The 19,922-nt window shown below is 38.1% G+C and overlaps 1 protein-coding gene and 1 long non-coding RNA gene across 3 annotated transcripts in view; one reads left to right on the top strand and one right to left on the bottom strand.

The window, feature by feature from the left end:
* The window catches only part of PRKCZ (protein kinase C zeta), a 46,517-nt gene extending 32,573 nt beyond the window's left edge, over positions 1-13,944 (bottom strand). The window contains exons 1-5 of one of the 2 annotated variants that reach the window (XM_032201557.1): positions 13,868-13,944; positions 12,950-13,125; positions 9,296-9,417; positions 5,096-5,185; positions 4,635-4,685 (exon numbers count right to left, since the gene is read on the bottom strand). In XM_032201557.1, the coding sequence (XP_032057448.1) occupies positions 4,635-4,685; positions 5,096-5,185; positions 9,296-9,417; positions 12,950-13,020 (334 nt within the window). In that variant the 5' untranslated portion in view covers positions 13,021-13,125; positions 13,868-13,944. Of the gene's footprint in view, positions 1-46; positions 311-4,634; positions 4,686-5,095; positions 5,186-9,295; positions 9,418-12,949; positions 13,126-13,867 lie in introns of those variants that run through there. The other variant, XM_032201558.1, reaches the window with a different exon arrangement.
* Positions 13,945-14,157: 213 nt separating this feature from the next.
* On the top strand, positions 14,158-17,399 carry LOC116497681. The gene is made up of 4 exons (XR_004254126.1): positions 14,158-14,256; positions 15,053-15,101; positions 15,645-15,782; positions 16,854-17,399. It is a non-coding gene; the product is annotated as an uncharacterized LOC116497681 (long non-coding RNA).
* The last annotated feature ends 2,523 nt before the right edge of the window (positions 17,400-19,922 follow it).

The following is a 19,922-nucleotide window of genomic DNA, read 5'->3' on the forward strand; positions in this document are numbered from 1 at the left end:
ATCATTAGATCAGCAATCTTAAAATAAACAGGCCCTGAACACATACCATCAGGGTTTTTTGGATACATTTCTTTCATTAATCTCCCTTAGCAGCAGCAGCAGCATCACTCACTCTTCTATCCTTTTCCTCCCAAAATACACACCCCAGGAAGGAGGCTTTTCACTGCAATTTTATCAGCATTTTGGAGAGGTCTCGCCGCCACATCCCTACGCACAGGAGGCTGCAGGAATCTCTGCATTTGTAACATCTATGGCTGCAAAGGAGACTGGTAGGCAAAGCAACTATATCATACCCAAAACGCTGACTTCTATTATCTACCACACCACACGTACACACACACTGCATCAATGGCCTCAATTCACGACAACAATCACGATGATACACCAAATCTATGCACAAGGCATGCATTACTCACTGGGTTTTATTCTTCAGCTTCTTCAGCATGGAATTCTTTCTCCTCTACAATGCAGTAGGTATGAAATGAAACATTTTCCCTTTATTCCACTGATGCCGCTGTTTGAATACCATTAGATACCAAGGACAATAGGCAGGATCAGTTCGAACATTAAGCACAAATATTTAATGGAAGACTGGTTACCCTCGTCTCTCCCTTTCACATCTCTGCCTCATGTATCCAGGCACGGGTGGTACTGGCTCCCTTGGGAGGCTGTAGCTAGCAGCTGAGGCACAAACTAAAACATGGCATGGATGTCAAGGAGCTGATGTCACAAAAACAAGTATTTCTCTGATAAAATGGGCAATTCTGGCAGGGAAGTCTTACAAATCAATAGGAATTGTTCAGCTCAACATGCTTTGTTATACAACGCGCTGCAGCAGCGAGAGGAATACATCAGAGCAAGATCTGTCAGGGTAAATAAGCAGAGACAACAATAATTAACAAAACTGCCAATCAGGCATCACGCTTTGTATCAGGGTATCAGGAAGGCTCTCACTTAGGAGCACATACAAGAAACACAGAGACACTTCCCAACAGCCTTGTTTAATATTGATTCCAAATTAATTGCTCATCTACACTTAAAAAATAAAAATATTTTAATGCACTCAACTGGCCTAGAAGTCTCCCATCTTTATCAGGAAACATCGCGACAAAGTGCCTGAGGCTCCAAGCCAGCAGACGCAAGGCACACCTACAAGAGGTCAAATTCAGCATCTGGGAAGGAATGTGAGAGGTTTTGGAAAGCCTGACACCTCACCCACACAGCAGGGCTGCCATGCCAGTTTGGGGTGTGTTAACTGCCCTGCTGAAGGTACAGGGACTGCTTCTCCAGCAGCAGCTGCACATCTATAGGAGGAGCTGAGTCTACAGGGGGAAAAGTGCAAAAATTCAGGAGCAGGAGGAATACAAAGATGATGTAAATCAGCCTGGAGAATCTGTGCAAGTTCGATTTTGCAGATGGCATTGCATTAATAAAAACTGAGCTTCTTCAAGTGCAAAAAGAACTTCTTACACCACATGACTAAAATTTAAATGCTATTTGCATTCCTTATTTTATTAATGATTCCGTGCATTTCTTTCAAGCTTCACTGGCTGGCACAATCTCAAAGCCACATCGGTTTCACAAAGTTCTTGGACAGATAGCAATTATATTATTAGATTTCAATATAAATGCAAAACACTCAGTACATATTTCTGCACTCTTACTCCAAAAGATTACTGTTCTGAAGACAGAGAGAAAAACCTTACAATTCCACAGAAATTCACCGCTAAATATTTCCAATTCAGAAGACTGCATGCAACTATAGTTACTCCATGACCTAATGTGAACAGGCCCGAGCAATATATTGCTAATTAAATAATTGAGCAGTTTGATAGTGCTGTTTAAAAATTTCATTTCAAACTGTCTGCAGTTCTGTAACAAACTGTAAGCCCATACTTACAGACTGCTAATTTAAGCAGAAGCCCGTTTGGGATAGAGTGACTAATTAACTGCTTAGTTGCCTCTGGAAGTAACTTGAGACCAACTTAGAAGCTCCTTGTATAGCAAAGGGAAGAAGCTCTAGAAAAGGATTTGTTATGAATGTAACTATAATGATAGAGCTGATAAAACAAGATTTAGAGAAATACTGGCGAATTTCTATTTCTGGCGTATTTTAGTCCTGTTAACTTCATACTTTAGGCATACAACACAAACAATTAAGCTTCTGGGTATTTTTGGTGCACAAGAAGTTCTACTCAGTTAATCTGCTTGCCTTGCGTGTCCTTTAAGTAAGCAATATCCCCAATATCAGCAGCATCTCAATACAGTCTAAGTGTATGCATGCATGTGACAAGCAATAATGCTGAATGCATTAGTGTATGCTAAATTAGCACTGATGCAATTTAATAGCTCTGTTGTAAAGCAATTTGAAAATAGTAACAACCAGGCCACGGTACCAGATTTCCATCCAGGTTCCATGGATGCAAGCAGGCAATATGCACTGACTGAATTTATCTATTAAATGAAAAACCCAACCACAAATCACATATAGAGCACATCCTACTGAACAGGTGTTTTAAACAATCAAAGGATGAATCAACATGACCTGCAAAACCCTACAGACGGAACACTCAGGTCACCTGAACCACCTTCATCAATGTATTTCTGTGGTTCATCTGGTGGTTTGGGATAACTACAACATCTATAAAACAACATGAAAAACTTTTGTACTAGAATATCCACACCTGTAATGATACCATTAAATTGCAGAGAACTTCACATTGACACGATTTGCACAGATATCCCTTCAAGCAGCAGCCTTCCCCTTTCCACTCCTTTCCCTCCAGTTTGTATATTCTACCTGTCAGTATTTCACATGAGTTTTGTGTTTTTGCAAGTAATTCTACTTGGAACAAGCACCAGTCTAGACTGGTACAAGGTAAGTCTTTCCTCCTTCTGTCATTAACCAGCTGTAGTAACTGAAGCAGAGCTGGAATCAGCTGGTTCTTTCAGTTCTTATATTGGGAACATGGAATAGCATGGATGCCCACGAACTCACTCCCTACTGTTTTCATCCAACAAAAGCAAATTAGAAAAATAAGACAAAATGAATGGGCTTAATACATTGGGAAACAGCCCTAAACACTGGGGTGATGTTGGTTTGTTCTATTCATAGCTGTGGAGTTTGGGTGGAAAAGGGGAAAGGACAGCACCCCAAAGTCAGAAATTTAAGTGAAATCAGCTCTTACATCTTCACTGAAAGGCAGCTGTTTCACAGAACACAGCATGGAGACTTACAATGGAATATTAATACTTGTCGTTACCTGTGGCATCAAAACCTGCCCAAGACCACAGGCATTCTAAGGCTACGTAATCTCTAAGTCTATTGCTTTGTTTTACTGTAACACTGACAGAAGTCAAAGGCACCCAAGGTATTGAATTACCCAAAGATCTGAAAACATCATTACCAAAATAGGATACAGGACAAGTAACAAAACACAGGGAGGGAAAACCTTACTACTGCTAACATTATCTTTTGTAGACAGAGCAGTTTGTTTTTTGCCTGCCTATGCAAATCTGTCACCTTTCCAGTCAAGACTGGGTTTATTCTGAGACCTGAAGGTGTGACAGTCTGAAGTAGTGCTCCTTTTACAAAATTCACATCAAGAATGTATTTAAACCTACAGAGCTAAGACCGTACTTGACAGAATGATCATGAAGCTTAAGCCTGAAAATATTTCCCCATATTTTCAACCTGTTACTCTTAATTGGAAAGTGACAGCATGGTGAAACCTACACATTTTCAACATACAGTAAAATGTAACAAGTCCTCCTTTCAGTTTTAACTCATGAACCAACAAGTATTGAAATTAAGTTGTATTTGCCTGCTCACTCAGTAGAAATACATTATGTGATGTAACAAAGGGGACCAGTTACCAATTCTCTTGTTGAAACCTGAGCAAAATTAATAGAAAACCACTGAGCTACTATTTTGACAGGTACAAAAAAGTACACAAAAATATTAAACAATGCACTAACACCACAGATATATAGAAAACCATGTATTATAAACAGCTACACACAAGCTTGGCAGGTTCACCCTAAAGACCGCTGGGAAGACCACAGATACCTTTTTTTCCTTCTGAAAAGAAATGAAATGTCTTTTAAAAAGTATTTCTTTAATATTTCTGACCAGTGTAAAAAAAGTCTATTTTCTCTGATTAGCTTAATAAGGATTCCAAATTTTGTATTGCACATTTACTCCTTTCTACCAGGTAAGACACCTATAATTATCTAGTCACAACTTGAAACTTTGATACATTAATAAGCCTTTTCTATAAAAGGCTGTAGTTCACTCTTCTTCAGTACATCACTTCCTTTTCCTGCAAGTAAAAAAAAAAAAAAATATATAGGCAAAAGCAAGGACCATATTCGAATCCTGACCTCTTTTCCTGCCAGTGTACCAGCAACCAGAAGCCATTATTAATCCTCAAGAATATTAAAATACTACAGTATTGATATACATCATTTCTCTATTGAGATACATATTAAATAATTGACTATTTTATATTCTACTGAAGCACAAAACTGATATACATGTACACAAAGCCAGTTTATGAAAATCTTTCAATGTATTTCTTTTCTATATGACTGCAAAAATGCAAGCTAGACATCGATAGCATTCTAGTACTCACTGTCTTCTCCTGGACAAGGCATGCCTGGTTTCTCCGGAATACTTGGGAAAACTGAAACAAAAAACACAATTCTTAACGAAAACTTAACAGTACTCAGCCATACTACCATTTCTTCGATTCTTGAATACATTTACTCAAAAACTGAAGTTTTCGGAAGCCATTAAATAATTCTGCTTGAGAAGAAGTAATCAAGACTAGTGCCCGCACTAACAAGATCTTATACTTGAGTACAGCATCAACAAGTCAGTGCAGTTTAGCACTGTATGCCCACTGCATTGTTTCAGCTTTGAACTCCACACCCAAAGTAACACTTCCATCTTACAACATCTAAGAACGGGGTACCAGCTACATACAGAAAAATGGGATTTGTCAGCCTAACAAGTCATTCCAAATTGACATTTACAAAACCATTAGTTTTGTCAAGCAATGTACACAAGGTTCTCAAACTGGATAATACTTGCCATGAATTATCAGCCCTTCATCCCTGTTTTGACAATACAAACGGAAGGCTTCTTCCAGTTCCATCTGAGATGAGATAGTACATGGGTCACCTAAGGAAAAAAACAATCCATCAGTAAATTTATGACTGAAATATTGAGAATTTCAGTTAGTAAGACATGTATCAGCCTTCAAAGTTGTGGATGGGATACAGATATGCCAATGTTAATGTGGAAATAACAAAATTAATAGTCTCTAAACTTTTCATGGTTTGTGTGGACATTTTCAGGAAAATTGGTTTGTGGTTCTTAACTTGCATTTAGTAGAAAAGCTAATAGAAAAAAATCATGAGATCTGCTTAGTCACAACAAATCCTATCATCAAAAAAATACTTCATTTAAAGTAATATCTTCTTAGTGAGCTATGCAATTGAATGCATTTCATTATTTTTGAAAACCTTGGTACAATACTTTGTGAGCAAAGGTCTGGTTCTAAGCTTAGTTTATTTCAATTATTTCAATTGCTCTTAACAGCTGTCACAGCTGAAAAACCTCTAGGATCCATAGATCCAAGTGGAAGAAGTGCATAATTGGCTGCACTTACTAAGTCATTCTTCAATCCTATCCAGCACCTATGCAAAGGTTTTTGTTGAAGTTTCCATCTTCCCTGAAGTCAATCCTTGCGAACTTATCTGAAAGAGCTGCATTTTAAAATTCTTAACATATGTATTCAAAACCCACTGAAACTGTTTAGAGATTTTTAAACAGGTCAGAAAATTATGTTTACATGTACATAGGGAAAAGTGTAAACATTCGCAAATACCTGTTTTCAAAATATGCTCTCACTATCCCATAGTTTCTTTTGAAAAGCAGTCATAGGGATTAAGCATGGATATCTGTTTCTTTTCTTCCCCTCTTTTGAAATTATCTGGTAGGCATTGTCAGCACAGGAAAGCCCCACAGATTTGAAACATTTGTCTTTTTGTGGAAGAAAACATCTGTACTTCCATCCAACTGCATAGCAAACCTCCCATACTGCACCATTTGTTATAATACTTGCTTTTTCAAACCTCCAGCAATATCTTCTATGCATCTTCAGACAAAGGAATGCATGTTAGTTTGTCATCATAATGTTATGTATGCCAGCTATCTTTACCATGGCAAGAAGAACAAGTGTCTTCCCGACAGCGTATGGCTTTCTGACCAGCCCTATTAAGTGAGAGCACTAGGTAGTGCATGTAAACTCATTTCAGATAGTCCTTTTGAAATTTTTTGATTTTTATTTTTTGGCTAACTTGTCATACCTGATTAGATACTCACTGCTTTTACGTCTTGAAGTGGCTGACAATGAGCTCGTACTTTAGGAATAGAAGAAACATCAGCACTGCCAGTTTGCTGGTGCTTACATCATTAACATCTTGTGATGCCTATTTTGATTAGAACTGGATGATAGAATTCGTAAATCCACTTAACCAGGCACACAAACCACAATATATCACAATGCACTGGAAGTGACCAAACAAATGAGGAGCACTACTGTGAACTCCAACACTGTGGAACACCCACTTCTCTCCTCAGCATACCTTGCCTACCCAAAGTGACACTGACCATCTGGCAAGCAAGGGCACCAGTGTTCATCTAGGTATTAAATACAAGTTAAGCTTATGTTTTTATCTTTAAGTATAAAAAGAAGTCCTATTATTTTCTTCCTGCATACCTATGGATCATACTAAACACCCCCAGGGTGTGTTCAGCCCACCCAGGAGACCACTGTACTTGGCAGTCTGAATACAGTAATAATGCAGGGTGACAGACAATAGAATGATTTGTGCTGCCAGTCAGCAATCCATATTCCTTACAAGTTTATGGGATATTATTATGGATGGCTTATTCCTAGTACAAACTTTTTTGATCTTGTCAAAAATACCACAGAAATGCTAAAAAAAAAAAAAAAAAAAAAAGTTCCTCACAAAACCAAAGATCCAAAAAAAAAAAAAAGAATTTAAGTTTTCTTTATCCATTAAGCCATCAGCAATTCTGTTTGCTTTAAGTTATTTCAAAGAGAACATCTGTTCCTGCAATCAGTCAAATGAATTTAAATTACACATGGAAGTATAAACACTCATTGATACACAAAAATAGGATTACTCTTAAAACCTGTGACAATTGAGGGCAGCCAAAACAGTAGATTGACTAAAATTTAACAGCCAAAATGAGAAGTTTGAGAGGGTTGCACAGGTACATATTTAACCAAGACTATAAGGAGATGATTACTGAACAGCAACTAAAAAAAGAAAATTTGTTGTTTTAATCTAAGTAAACCTCCAGAAGCAGACATTGAAACCAAGAAACAGTTACAGTAATCATGTCTCATTTCCCCAATTCAAGGCTTGAAGTTTTCTGTCCTACTTAAGTCTTCCTTTTATCATGCAGTTCAAATAGCTAATGCAATTTAATTACCAAGTGCATGCAATATAAGTACTCTGTGGGCACTTCTCAATCAGGTTACTTTTTATTAGACTACCATACACAGCAATGAAACAGTATTAGGAAACTGATAAGAATGGATGCCTCTTTATTGATGATTAGATGATGAAATTGAGAGTGAAGAACAAAATGAAAAATTTATACTTTTCCTTGGCATCTTAAAAGGACTGAATTTTCTTTGAGTACAGGCTTGCTGCTTCCTCATAATCATTATGAAATTCTGTTCACCCACCAGAATGCACTACTTAGCTAATAGCGCAGTATATGCTATTTTACTTCTGTTAATAAGAGTAATTTTAAAAAGCGTTAGCCAAATCAATTTAGTATTTTCTTTTTACCTTTCTTCACTCCAAGAGTTCTGCTGCAGACTGCAGCTTTGGTAAGTTGGAGCAGGAAAACAACCAAACACTAGCACACTTGTATAATTGTATGGTAAACGTTCACAACCCACAAATCAAAAGTTCTGCCCATCATGAATTACGGCTGAACCACACTTCTAGCAAACGATAAGCAGATAAGTTCTAAAGAAACTTATGAAGAAAGCAAAAAAAAAAAAAGTAGCAAAGGCACACAATGTCAAGCATCTCCATGTCACTCCTACTCACAGCAACCAGAAGGCTCTAACTAACTTAAGGCTGTAGAGAAGTGCCACATTTTGCAGCAAGAAGAAATATTCAAAGTCATCATGATGACATTTCAGAGCCTACAGAAAGGTTAAAGAAAAAGTGTTTCTCACATACAGCTACTTGTGGAAGAAGACTAATGATAAACTGTGTTACACAGTAGGATAATTTGGAACAATGAGATCTGACATCAGCCTTTCCTTTCCTGCAGGAAGAGAGTAAGCAGCCAAGACTTACACTAATCATTTTTACAGGACTTTATGAACCCCCTGTTGCACAAACATTCACTGTTTTTCCCCCACACAAAATTCTCCCCCCAGTTTTCTTTTTCTGGACATGACTTACCTGAGATACACCAGACATTTTCTCCCCTCCACCAGTGGAAACGTGTTTCTGATAAATTCAAGTCCCTTTATTTCATGCTTGGTCATTGTGTTTAAATAAACAGGATATTAACAACCAATTGAATAGAACGCTCAACATCTATCTACTCTCTAATGCTCAAATAGGCTACATCAGACCATTAATATAATCAACACTACCATCAGGGACAACAACAGAGCTGCCAGGGACAACAACCCACAGAAAACGAAATCATGTCACCACTGGAATTCTTAACGCTTACCTTACCTCACACAAAATACAAAAATTCTGAGTATAAAACAGCCTCCTGATGTACCATCTGCAGTACTTCTCAAAAGCAACTTATTCTAGAGGCAAATCATAATTCAGAACGTACAAAAGCCTGTCATACTGAACACTGACAGTTAAAGATACAAAAAAGTCAGCTTGCTGAACTGAGACTATTGAGGGGTACGAAGCCCATGAAATTCCAAATGAACACATACTGAATACATGCTGAATGCAATGTATGTACTAGTAAAATACTGAAGTTCTACAGAGCCTCCACTTTGTAGAGCTGAATTCAAATGGAATACAACCTTGATGTTTTGAGACTTTTATCCAAGATTCCTCCTTTATAAGACAGGGTTATGTCCCGTGGCATTTATAAATTAATTGACCACACAACAGGAATGGCTTTTAAGTTGTTTCAATGCCTCTCTGTACCATAACATTCAAAAAATGAGAATTATTAAAGATTTCAGTACAATACCTTCATCATCAATCCACTTCAGGGTGATTGGCTGCTCCTGTTGTAAATTACACATCTCATGCACTTCATCACAAAGTTCATCATAGCTGATTGATGCATCCAGGTTTGTTATCAGGATGTCCCTGCATGAGATGAAACCATAAGCTTCTGTCAGAAAAAGCCGCATACTTAATGTTCCATCTTTAATGCACGTTGACTTCAGCAAGTTCAGTTCCCTTATACTATAACTATCCACGTCTAAAGTATAGTAAGACACAGATTTCAAAAAAAAATAAAATTGATCTTGGCACTCATTCCATTCAGAAATAAAATTTCAATTACTGCAAAATTTTTTTAAAAATAAGTGAAACTCTGCAGCAAGACCCCACCACACCATCTACATTACAAACTTCAACTGAAGCTGAAATTATATTAATCAGCCTCAAACTATTAAGATTGTGATAACAGAGAGCAGTCATTATACATATAAATTAACAAACCCCAGATTGTACTAAGTAACAGCTAAAATATGCTAAACATCTATAGCTGATACGAATTACCAATGAGATTTATTCAAATGATTGATGATATCCGTGCATTCTTGAGACTGTTTAATCTTAATGCCTGTGTAGTCTCATGAGACAATCATGGCACAGATGAACAAAAATCATTCACTGTTTAACTCTTAAAAAATCTCACAAGATGCTTTTGTTGTCAGGTAGCTGAAACTGGGCACTATAAAGTAACATGAAGAACTAATGACCAGCAAGCTGTATGTACAGGCAAGTTACATTAAGAGCATTCCTCATATTGTTTGATTGCACTACCATTTAGAACCAAGGTAATGCACATGAGATAGCACATGAGATATTGCGCTACTGCTGTTTAAATGAAGTGATTTCAAGTAAGTACAAACAAGCAAGACAAACTGAGTAACTGAAACAACACAGTGAGGAATACACAAGCTTACTTTCCTTTGCAACCTATTTATAGAGTAATTTATACTGTGCTGTGGTATGAAGTGCCACACCCAGAAACATGAATACCTGCAAGCCTAGGACTTTTTTTTTTTTTTTTTTTTTTTTTTTTTTTTTTTTTTTTTACAACTTCCTCATGCTTAGATTTTTAAGCTGGATTTCTAACTTACTACATACTGTCACTTACTAACAAGTCCTGTTTTACTTTTTGAAATGTGCCATTAACTCCTATTATAAATTTTTAGCAGCTACCAGAATAAACTTGTCCCCTAACCTGAAATTGTCCAGCATCAGTGACATCTTGCAGTTTATCGAATTTGTTTCAAGATGTGCAGTATTTGAACAGAGATACTGTGACAACCAGTTTTACTGTGTGTTAACGCCAAAAACAGTGAGCTCTTACTGAGTCACAGACACTTGATCAATAGATTGAAGTCAACATTCAGTGGTTATGGAACCTTTGTTTTCTAGGTTCACAGAGTTACTCTGCCTCAAGAATAGCATTAAACAAGCAAACACCAGAGGGAGATGACTACAGTGACACCAAAAATGAATAAATAAATAAAAAGGAAACCACTGACTATAGTGGTTGCAGGAGGTACACTATTACAGTAGTTTATCCTAATAAACCTTGCAATTATTACACCTGAATTGCAATGAGACCAGTGTTATCACCTCCTCCATTTTTGAACAGACAAACTTTAAACAAACACCTTTCCCTTTATACAACCACTGTTTGTCACCAGCAAACTGTCTCAAATTGTTTATGCTAAGTTCTATTTATGTTTACAGTGCCTTCCCCTATAGAGCTAAGGCAACACTCCTCTTGTTGTTTCCCAGAAGCATGTATATCTATGCATCTCAGCAACATGTCACTTTTTAAAATGAAATTGCAAGTTTTTGCATTTTATTAAGACATGAGTTTTGACATGAATTCTCTCCACTAAAAGCTTACCTAATTTGTTTTTACTAAAAGATGACATGAAAATTCAACCTACACTTAAATGAATTGTAAATTAACAGACTGTTGGACTTTCAGTTTACTGGTGGCATACCAAAGACAAAAGTCAACTGACTAGACATACGGAAAGAACTTGTCAGTAGCACTGCCAGAAATTGAAGGCAGTGGAAATAATAAATGCATTATGCTTTTCCATACTACTATCATTATAGAACAAGTATTTACCAAGTGACTTGCATGTGTACATTGTTCCACTTTTGGCTTGACACAGAAGAGGCCAAAATCTATATTGAAAATTGCTCTCGAATTCTAACCTCAGGACCCCACATTACTTGACACTGACCTGGTAAATTATTTTGTTTAATCAAGAAAGCACTTCGTTTTCAATGAAATTTGGTGGACTGACTTCCATAATTATATTTAATTATAGAGCTGTTTTCTATACCACAGCACTAAAAACCACAGTATCAACATTTGTTTAATAGGAAAGTATCAGAAAAGATTACTTAGCCTACTGCTATCATGTGCAATATCTAACTCCTCAAATACCTTAAACTTTGGCTTTAGACTTAGACAGGCATCAAAGTAACATCAACTTAAAGTCCTCAGAGTGGCAGCAAATTAATTAGATAAAATTTGTCTTTCAGACATATTTAATGGTGAAATAATACAAAAAAGGCTTCCTGAGTCTGCCAGCAACCGACTGAAGTCATAAGAAGCAGGGCTTATTTATTGCCTTAAATCAGAGTTGCCAAAATAAGCATTGTGAAGATAACGGAAGCAGATGTGTTAACATCTCACTGCCCTTCATGTAGCATTAGTCTAAACACTGCAAAGGAGGGGAAAACAGTTATTAAAAAAAAAAAAAAAGGAAGTCTAACAGAGTTCACAAGTTACAGATACAGGCTAACAGCTTACTTTGGGTATTTATTCATAGCAGAAAAGCAAAGGTTTTTTAATCTTTGGATTTTTAATTTATATTTTTTAATCACTTTTTATAACTGGAACTTCAAGCAGCTTGGATAGGTTCACCTGAATTTACTCAACATGAGATCTAACAAGATTTCTTTAATTTCTCATTTACCTACATAATTCCAATAACCCTTCTTTTTAAAGTTTCTAAAAAAAAAAAAAAAAAGGAAAGATAAGCAAAATCAATAGCACCCACTTACTGTTTGAAGTATTACATCTTTACCCACAAAAAACCTCCTCTCATTTTCTAAGACAGGAACTGCTCTGAATTAAAAAAACATCTAGCAAACCCCACTGGAAAAGGAATCTGGTATTAAACACTCTACATTTTGACCCAAGGAGCTACTTTAGTCTCCATCGGCCTTCAGCAGTAAGCTGTAAATGTAGAAATTGTTACGTAACATGTATTACGTTCGATCACAGACAACTACTCCACAATAAAGATAATAACTGTATCTGGATGCAAGAGATGGATACATCTGTGGCCACAAACATTGCAATGAAGCAGAAATCATTAACCTATCAGCCCACAATAACTGCATGCCATTCTTGCACATCTTCCCCCTTTTGAGACCGAAGAATAAACTACCAACTCTTTCCTAAGTCAGTTGTTGCAGGAGTCCGAAGGATTTTTAGTGGTTGGGTTTACCTATCTGACATTAATTACAAATGCATCAACCCCCTGGTTACTTTACCACAAGATCAGACTATGGACTTGTCTCCTGTGTGTGTCAAAATCGGGCAGGACACAACACGCAGGCTTACCCACTGTAGTGCGTTTTCACTCTGATGAAGTCTTTGTTCAAATCAATTTTGGAGCCCATTTTGCTAGGCATGGTCTGTACCGAGCAGCCGAGGCGAAGTTAGGAGCGCAGAGAAGCGTAACTGCAATCCCGAAAAGCTTCAACACCAACTTCTCCCCCAGGTGATTCCCAGCCCAGCTGCAGGGGGAAGCAGGACACAGATGAGCACGCTCACCACCAAACCGGAGCACCGTGCCGAACTTTACAAACCCCAGCAGCTTTGGGTACAAAGCCAAAAAAGTAACATAAAACCCCACGAGACTCCCGATTTCCAGTTAAGTTCAACGAGACGAGTTAACAACGCAACGCGCGCTTAAGTTTTAAGGAAACATCCCAAGCGTTTTAAACTTTTTTTTTTTTTTTTTTTCCCTGAAGGATATTTTCAATCCAAGCATCCGACAGCTCGTGCCTGGTACGAGTCGCTCCCGTAAACCCCCCGGGTGCCCCCCTCAGCTCTGCCCCTTCCCCCTGCCTGCGCCGCCGGGGGTCCGTCCGTCTGTCTGTCCGTCTGTCGGTCTGTCTGTCCGTCCGTCCCGCCCCCTCCCCCCCCCCCCAAAAAAAAAAAAAAAAAAGCTCCGGGGCTCCCCCAGGCCGAAGCTGCTCCAAGTCCCGGCAGAAGTTCGGGCCGAGCTCCCTCCTCCCTCCCGCCCACCGTCCCCTCAGGATCGGGCCCCCCTCAGCCGCGGCCCCGCCCCGCCGCCGCCACTGCTGGCAACGGCGCCCCCGCGCCGAACATGGCGGCATAGGCGGGCCGGTACACGCAGCCAATAAGAAACCTCCTGCTCCACCTGCCAGCCAATAGCAAGCCCCAACTCACGTGGAGCCAATCCCCGAAAGGATACAGTCTACCTGCGGCCAATCGCGGGCCGAGAGCCGTTACCTGGCGGAGCAGGAGCTTCCCGGCCAATCGAAAGCTAGAAAGGAAGCGGTAGGCGAACACCTGCAGCCAATCAGAGGAGCCAGCAGTAAGAGCACCCCTCCCGTGCGGGCGGCGGGCGAGCTGACAGGAGAGGCGGGAGGGCGGCTTTCGCTGTGCTCCGTTCCGCAGAGCTCCTCAGCGCTTCCGTTGACTCTCCTCACGGGGCAGCCCGACTCCTCTGGGACTCGCTCGACCCTTGCGGAGCTCTCCCGGGGGTTTCGTTCCCCGCCGGGCCTGTGGGAGGCTGGGCCGGCCCGGGGCGGTGCTGAGGAGAGGGGCGGCCGCGGGGAAGGCCCGCCCAGGGGCGGCCGCAGCGCGCTGGAGCTCCGGGAACTGAAGTCTCTGAAATGGTTAATGTCCTCTCTAGCTCGGGTTTATGAAGTGTTTTTTTATTTTTATTTCTTAAACTATACCGCGTTGGTGTTCGAAGCCCAGCCGTCCCTCACATACAGCAGGAGATGGGACTGTTCAGGGGAAGACATGGGGGAGCTGAACCTGCAGAGTTCCCTCCTGGGCATGCTGATTGTGCCGGCGAAACAGTCGCTGTGTGCCTTAAAACAATCTTCCGAGCGATTATTTAAGGAAAAAGTTTGCTCTGGGGCCTTCGCTGGCCTATTTATACCTGTTACTGGGCAATAGTAACACACCAAACTTCCAAAATAAGACAAACTGAGGTGTCTGAATTTGTGTAACAGCTGTGAGACTTTTTGACCACCTTCAGTTGTGCAGTCATAATCTGGATTTTGAAAATACAAAATACAAACAACAACAACAACAAAAACCTGTTCTTAGTCTCCTGCCTTTATTTTGTATTCACCTACATCAAGTTCCCTTTGAACACCACTTAGCATTTTCACAAGATATACGCGGGGTTTATGTGTGTGCATTTATATGAATGCTGCTTTCTGCTGTTGTTTCTACAGTCTTCCAAAATAAGCATAGTTCAGTGCTATTTTACTGCTTTAAGTAGCTGTAGAGTGGCAAAATTTATTCCCCTCAGTCTAGATGTATTCAGTGACACCAAGGAAATGCACCAGATGTCTTCATTTATCAATTTTTAACCTGAATGAATAGTGTATCCAGTGTTAATTTTAACTTAGTGGAAACTGTCAATGTGATTTCTTTTTTTCCTCTTTCTTGTTTCAGATTTCCTTTGCTTTAAATGGAAACTGATATGTACGATATGTCTACAAAGGTAATTTCAGAGCATGCTAGACTTTGATCTCCTTGTCATGTCAGTTTGATGACTTCAGCTTGTTGGACTGGGAGATAAAAGGTAGCAGAGTTCTTCAGAACTGCGATTTTGGCAGTTTGTGTGTTTTATTGTTTTTTTTTGTTTTTTTTTTTTGTTTTTCTCTAGCACAGCTTACCCAGGTTAAAATACTAGGTGCATTTTCAGTGCTTAAAGAAAGTATTTACCATATTTTTTTACATCTTGCAGGGATTTTGTAGCTGATCAACCTAGTACTAATGTTAATTTAAAAATCTCTTCTAGTTGCAAGACTACTTAAACACTTCAATTTTTTAGTAGATGCTTTCCACTTCTGGGTAGATGGCATTTTTTGGAGAGGATATCAGCTTTCCTCTGTTCATTAGCTAACAAGGTTGTAACTGGTTTGAAAATGCAACCATTGTATGATCATTGTTTTAGGCATATTGCTTTTAAAACACCATCTTCAGTTGGCCTAGAACTGTAAATCCTGAACGTACTCCTGAGCTTGTTTGTTTGCTATTTCAGGTGGCAGATCATTGCATTTTTATCTCCTACTGAATCATCCTCTGCTTAATAAAAAGTCTTAGTGTTGCTGTCCACTACACCCGAACTTGAACACCTGGTGATATCCTTATTAACACCGCTATTTGAAGGGTCTTACAGGTAATTTCATTTTATTTTATATTTATTTTATTTTATATTCGTTATTTCATTGTGCCAGTATATCTGACAGTAAATTTGAAGCCTGTATTTAATTAAGCATGTATGTCTGGATATTTCCAGCAGATGGCAAGATATGCCCTGGCAACTTGTCTGGGAAACACAGTTGAATACACAGTGCTTTTAAGTGGTAGTTCTTTATTTTAATGTTATAGACTTTTAAGAACTGTTCTTTTAAAAATTAGCTTAAGGTGAATACAAATTATTTGAAGTTAATTATAGCATTACTCTAAAGCACTGTTTCAGGCATAGATATTTGCATTAATGACTATAAATCTCGCTCCACTACAAGGTTTTCCTATCCATATTCTCCTTTTTAAAGTTTTAAGAAACACTTGCTGTTTAATGGCTTTAGAAACTCTTAGGCTAGGCAGTACAGCTGTTTTAGTGCCTCTAACAAGAATGGAGTGAATTTCCTTATAATGATCCGGTATTTTTTTTTTTTTACCTCAGTGTCTTGAAAGAAACAAGCTGCAGTTTCATAGGAAAGTTGTACAGCAGGGATATACACGTTCCTTTCTGTCTTGGGCCATTATTCAGAGAATATTTTGTCCTGCATATCTCTGCGTATATATATGCATAACTATATATGCAGATGTACATATATATATATATGTTTATGTATACGTAATTCCCTTTATTTTTCTACTCATATACTTACAAAATGAAGCACGTATACACCTCACTGAATCCACAGAATTAAATTAATTTATTCCAGGGATCACATAAAGAAAGTAAGGCCTTTTAACCTTTCCTGTAAAAGCAATAATATTCTAAAATCTCTCAGAGCATTTTCTCTACATGCACCACTTAAAAGAAACAACTATTTGTCAAATAACATTTATATACACTATAACCAGGAGGAAATGAGAATATTTCTGGGTTTAAAAGTTAACTAGTTTAGTGAACTCTGTAAAAATAATTTAATCTCTCAGACTTTACCAGTATTCTGTCACAAATAGGTACAAAACCTGGAGGAAAAATTAAAAATCTGCTTTTTTAAATTGTTTTCAGCTCACAGAGAACTATTTTCTCATCAAGCTGGACTCTGTGTAACCAAGAGACAAACATGAGTTTTCTCATCTTCTTCATTCATCCTGCCTAAAATCTGTAAATAACATGGTTTTAGAAGAAGTAATATGGTTTTGGAAGGTTGCTGTTGCATCTGAAATTTATTGCATATATTGAAAGTTACTGTTTTTTAGCTCTTGTGCTATTATTTCCACTGTGCATTTGTGTCTTCCTGATCTATCGATAGATGCATTTGTCTAATGAAAATGCAATTCAAGCTGTACAGATAGCTCCAACCTTTCTTCACAAATAATCTCAGCAGTCCTTTTTTCACATTTTGATGTATAGACCTGTTTGAGTGCTTGTACTTTGCATTAACCCCTTGTTATTCTGCCAGCTGTGGCTGCTGCAGAAAGAAAGGAAAAAAGGGAGCATCCTAGTGCCTACTCATTCATATTGTTTGCTTTCTCTTATATAAGTTGGAATTGTGAACATAAGTACAGATCAAAAAAAAAAAAAAGTCTGTGAATCCAGACTACAACCAAAGGGGAAGAGATTTAAAGATGTTGGGTGTTCTGGCTGCATAAAAGAAAGTTTGGCCAATGTATAGCCATTAAAAGAATGTTTTTTCTTAGTAGAATGCATGCAGTAAGCCACGTTTCATAGTTCAGTAGGTGAAGGCTCATGCGGCTGGGCTAGTGAAGGAATACAGTGGCTTATTCTTGTGAGCACTACTTTTTGTCAACACAGGTAAAGAGATTTTCATGTTGAAATGATTTTTCTTCACTTTTAAGTCTTAACTATACATAAATTTAGAAAGTTTGTTTGATAACTGTTATCATCGTGTATCCCAGATCCTGAAGGGGAAAAAGCTCAGCTCTTGAACCCAGTGGGGACTCCTGAGTTGAATATTAAAGGAGAATTGCAGGTTTCTGAGAGAAACACTCCAGGTCTGCTGGATGCCTTGTGAGTGGGAGGCAAAGGCGCTGTTTAACTGGAAGCATAACATGAATTCATAATCCTGTGTTAGGAGGCTCTTGGTTTACTATTACTGCCAGTTGATCTACCTCATCTCCAGAGCATTATCTCTGATTTACAGAAAGCTGCTTTTGAAAGAAATATATCAATTTAGAAACGAAGATCAAAGGATACATATTTGTTATGGTTCGTTTTATTTCACAGGTGATAAATTCAGGAGAGCCAAACACACTGTCTGTGTAGTTTGGGGGATATTAGTGCTCTGTTGGTTTACATCTGCCATTTCTACTGGGTATAAGAAACAAGGAGAAGAAGCTGTCTGAGTTAATTCTGATAGTTAAATGAACACATAAAGTTGTGCAATTAATTAGCAAGTGACTCAGCTAGGTCCTTCAGTGCTTAAATGACTAAAACTATTGGGAATGATCCGACTATTAAATGTCCTTAAAGAATCATTGCTCTATGTGGACTCCTCATATATTAGACGATGTACAAAGTTCTTATAAATTTAGACAAAGACCCAGAGTTGTAGGGTTTTAAACCTGATGACTGGGTGGCAGGACTTGTGGGTTTTTCTACGTTAGCTTTGCTGAAATTAGTTTTTATTGTTTTTTGTTTGTTTTTTTTTTTTAATGGCTCCATCCACAAGTACTTGTATATTGCTCACAAGGTTGACAAAAAAAAATCCCTCTCCTTTTCTCTCCCATAAATATTTGAATGTAGACATAGTTATGATAAATAGTTCTTAAAGACAGTTATTGAAAAAAAGAATAGGCCAATTGATACGACTTTTACCTTAATAAAAGGAGAAGACAGTTGTCCCATTTTTACTTGAACTAGTGACTTAAGATCATCAGATATTTTAGGATCTGTCAGCTTTCCAAGGTTTTAAAGATTTATAGGGATTAGAACTGATGATTTCAGACTATGAACAAAACAACAGATAAAAGGAAAGGGAAAGCTATTATCTTCAAACATACGTGAAATGTGTGTAACCAGTTCTGTGTCACTCTAGAATGAAAATGCATCTCCACAGAATTTATTTGACAAATCAAACCAGCAGCATATGCAGACATGCGGATTTCTCTTCTGCCTACTTACTTTCTTTTTCCCAGGAAAGGGACAAGCTATTCTTTCTATTGAAATAATGGCATTGAAATCACTGAATCCACTGGGAGCAAGTATGGGCCAAATGCCTCTGAGTTTGGATTAAAAAATATATAAGGTGAATCATTAATATGTTTTAACATACTCTGGAGTAAAGAATATATCCTACATACCATCAGAAATCACCATGGTAGTTCCTTACTGATTTCCTTGCTGGGTTGCATATTAGTGGTTTTCTAGCCTATGCTAAAATAGAGAAAATGAATAATGTTTTAAGACTATTTTAAGACAACACGTCCTTTATTTTTTTTTTTTTTAATGGAAGATAGAAGCACCCAGAAGCTAATTTACTTTTGTTGGCACCACATTAGCCTGGAGGATAAAGGAGAATTCTATGGGTAGCCCAAGCTATGCACATTTAAAAACACAAAACTAAACCTCTATGCTTCTGTGTTTATTTTTCCAGGATATTTAAGCAACCTGTCCTGTGAAACCACATTTTTTTTCCCCATTTTCCTTTTGTGTATGTACATCAGCAGACAATACACTGGAAACCATAGAGAATCCTTTCTTCTTGCTGCATAACCTGATCCTAATCCTTTAGAAAGCAATGATTCCACTTCTGAAAGGTAACAGTGAAAGAAACTGGAGAAGAAAGGAAACAGATGTTTCTGCAACTGAAGACACATAACTGGCACTTCAGAGGATGGGAAAAAATGTGAAAATTTTAAACAAAAAAAGACAACCCCGGGGATCAAGTTTTCACCTTGGTTTCTCGAGTATCCTGATATTATTGCTTTCCCTGGACTGGACTTAATTACGCTTTTCTAAATTCTCATTATTCTCAGCTAGCATTGAGTTTGAATGAAACTCAGGCATTCTTAGTTCAAAATATTGCAAATCCTGAAAGCGCCCGATGAGTCCTTCACTAAGTGTAAACAGAAACACCACTGGAGGCAATCTGAAAATACTCATAACCAACATATT

The sequence above is a fragment of the Aythya fuligula genome, chromosome 21 (assembly GCF_009819795.1).
Source record: "Aythya fuligula isolate bAytFul2 chromosome 21, bAytFul2.pri, whole genome shotgun sequence".
Classification (NCBI taxonomy): domain Eukaryota; kingdom Metazoa; phylum Chordata; class Aves; order Anseriformes; family Anatidae; genus Aythya; species Aythya fuligula.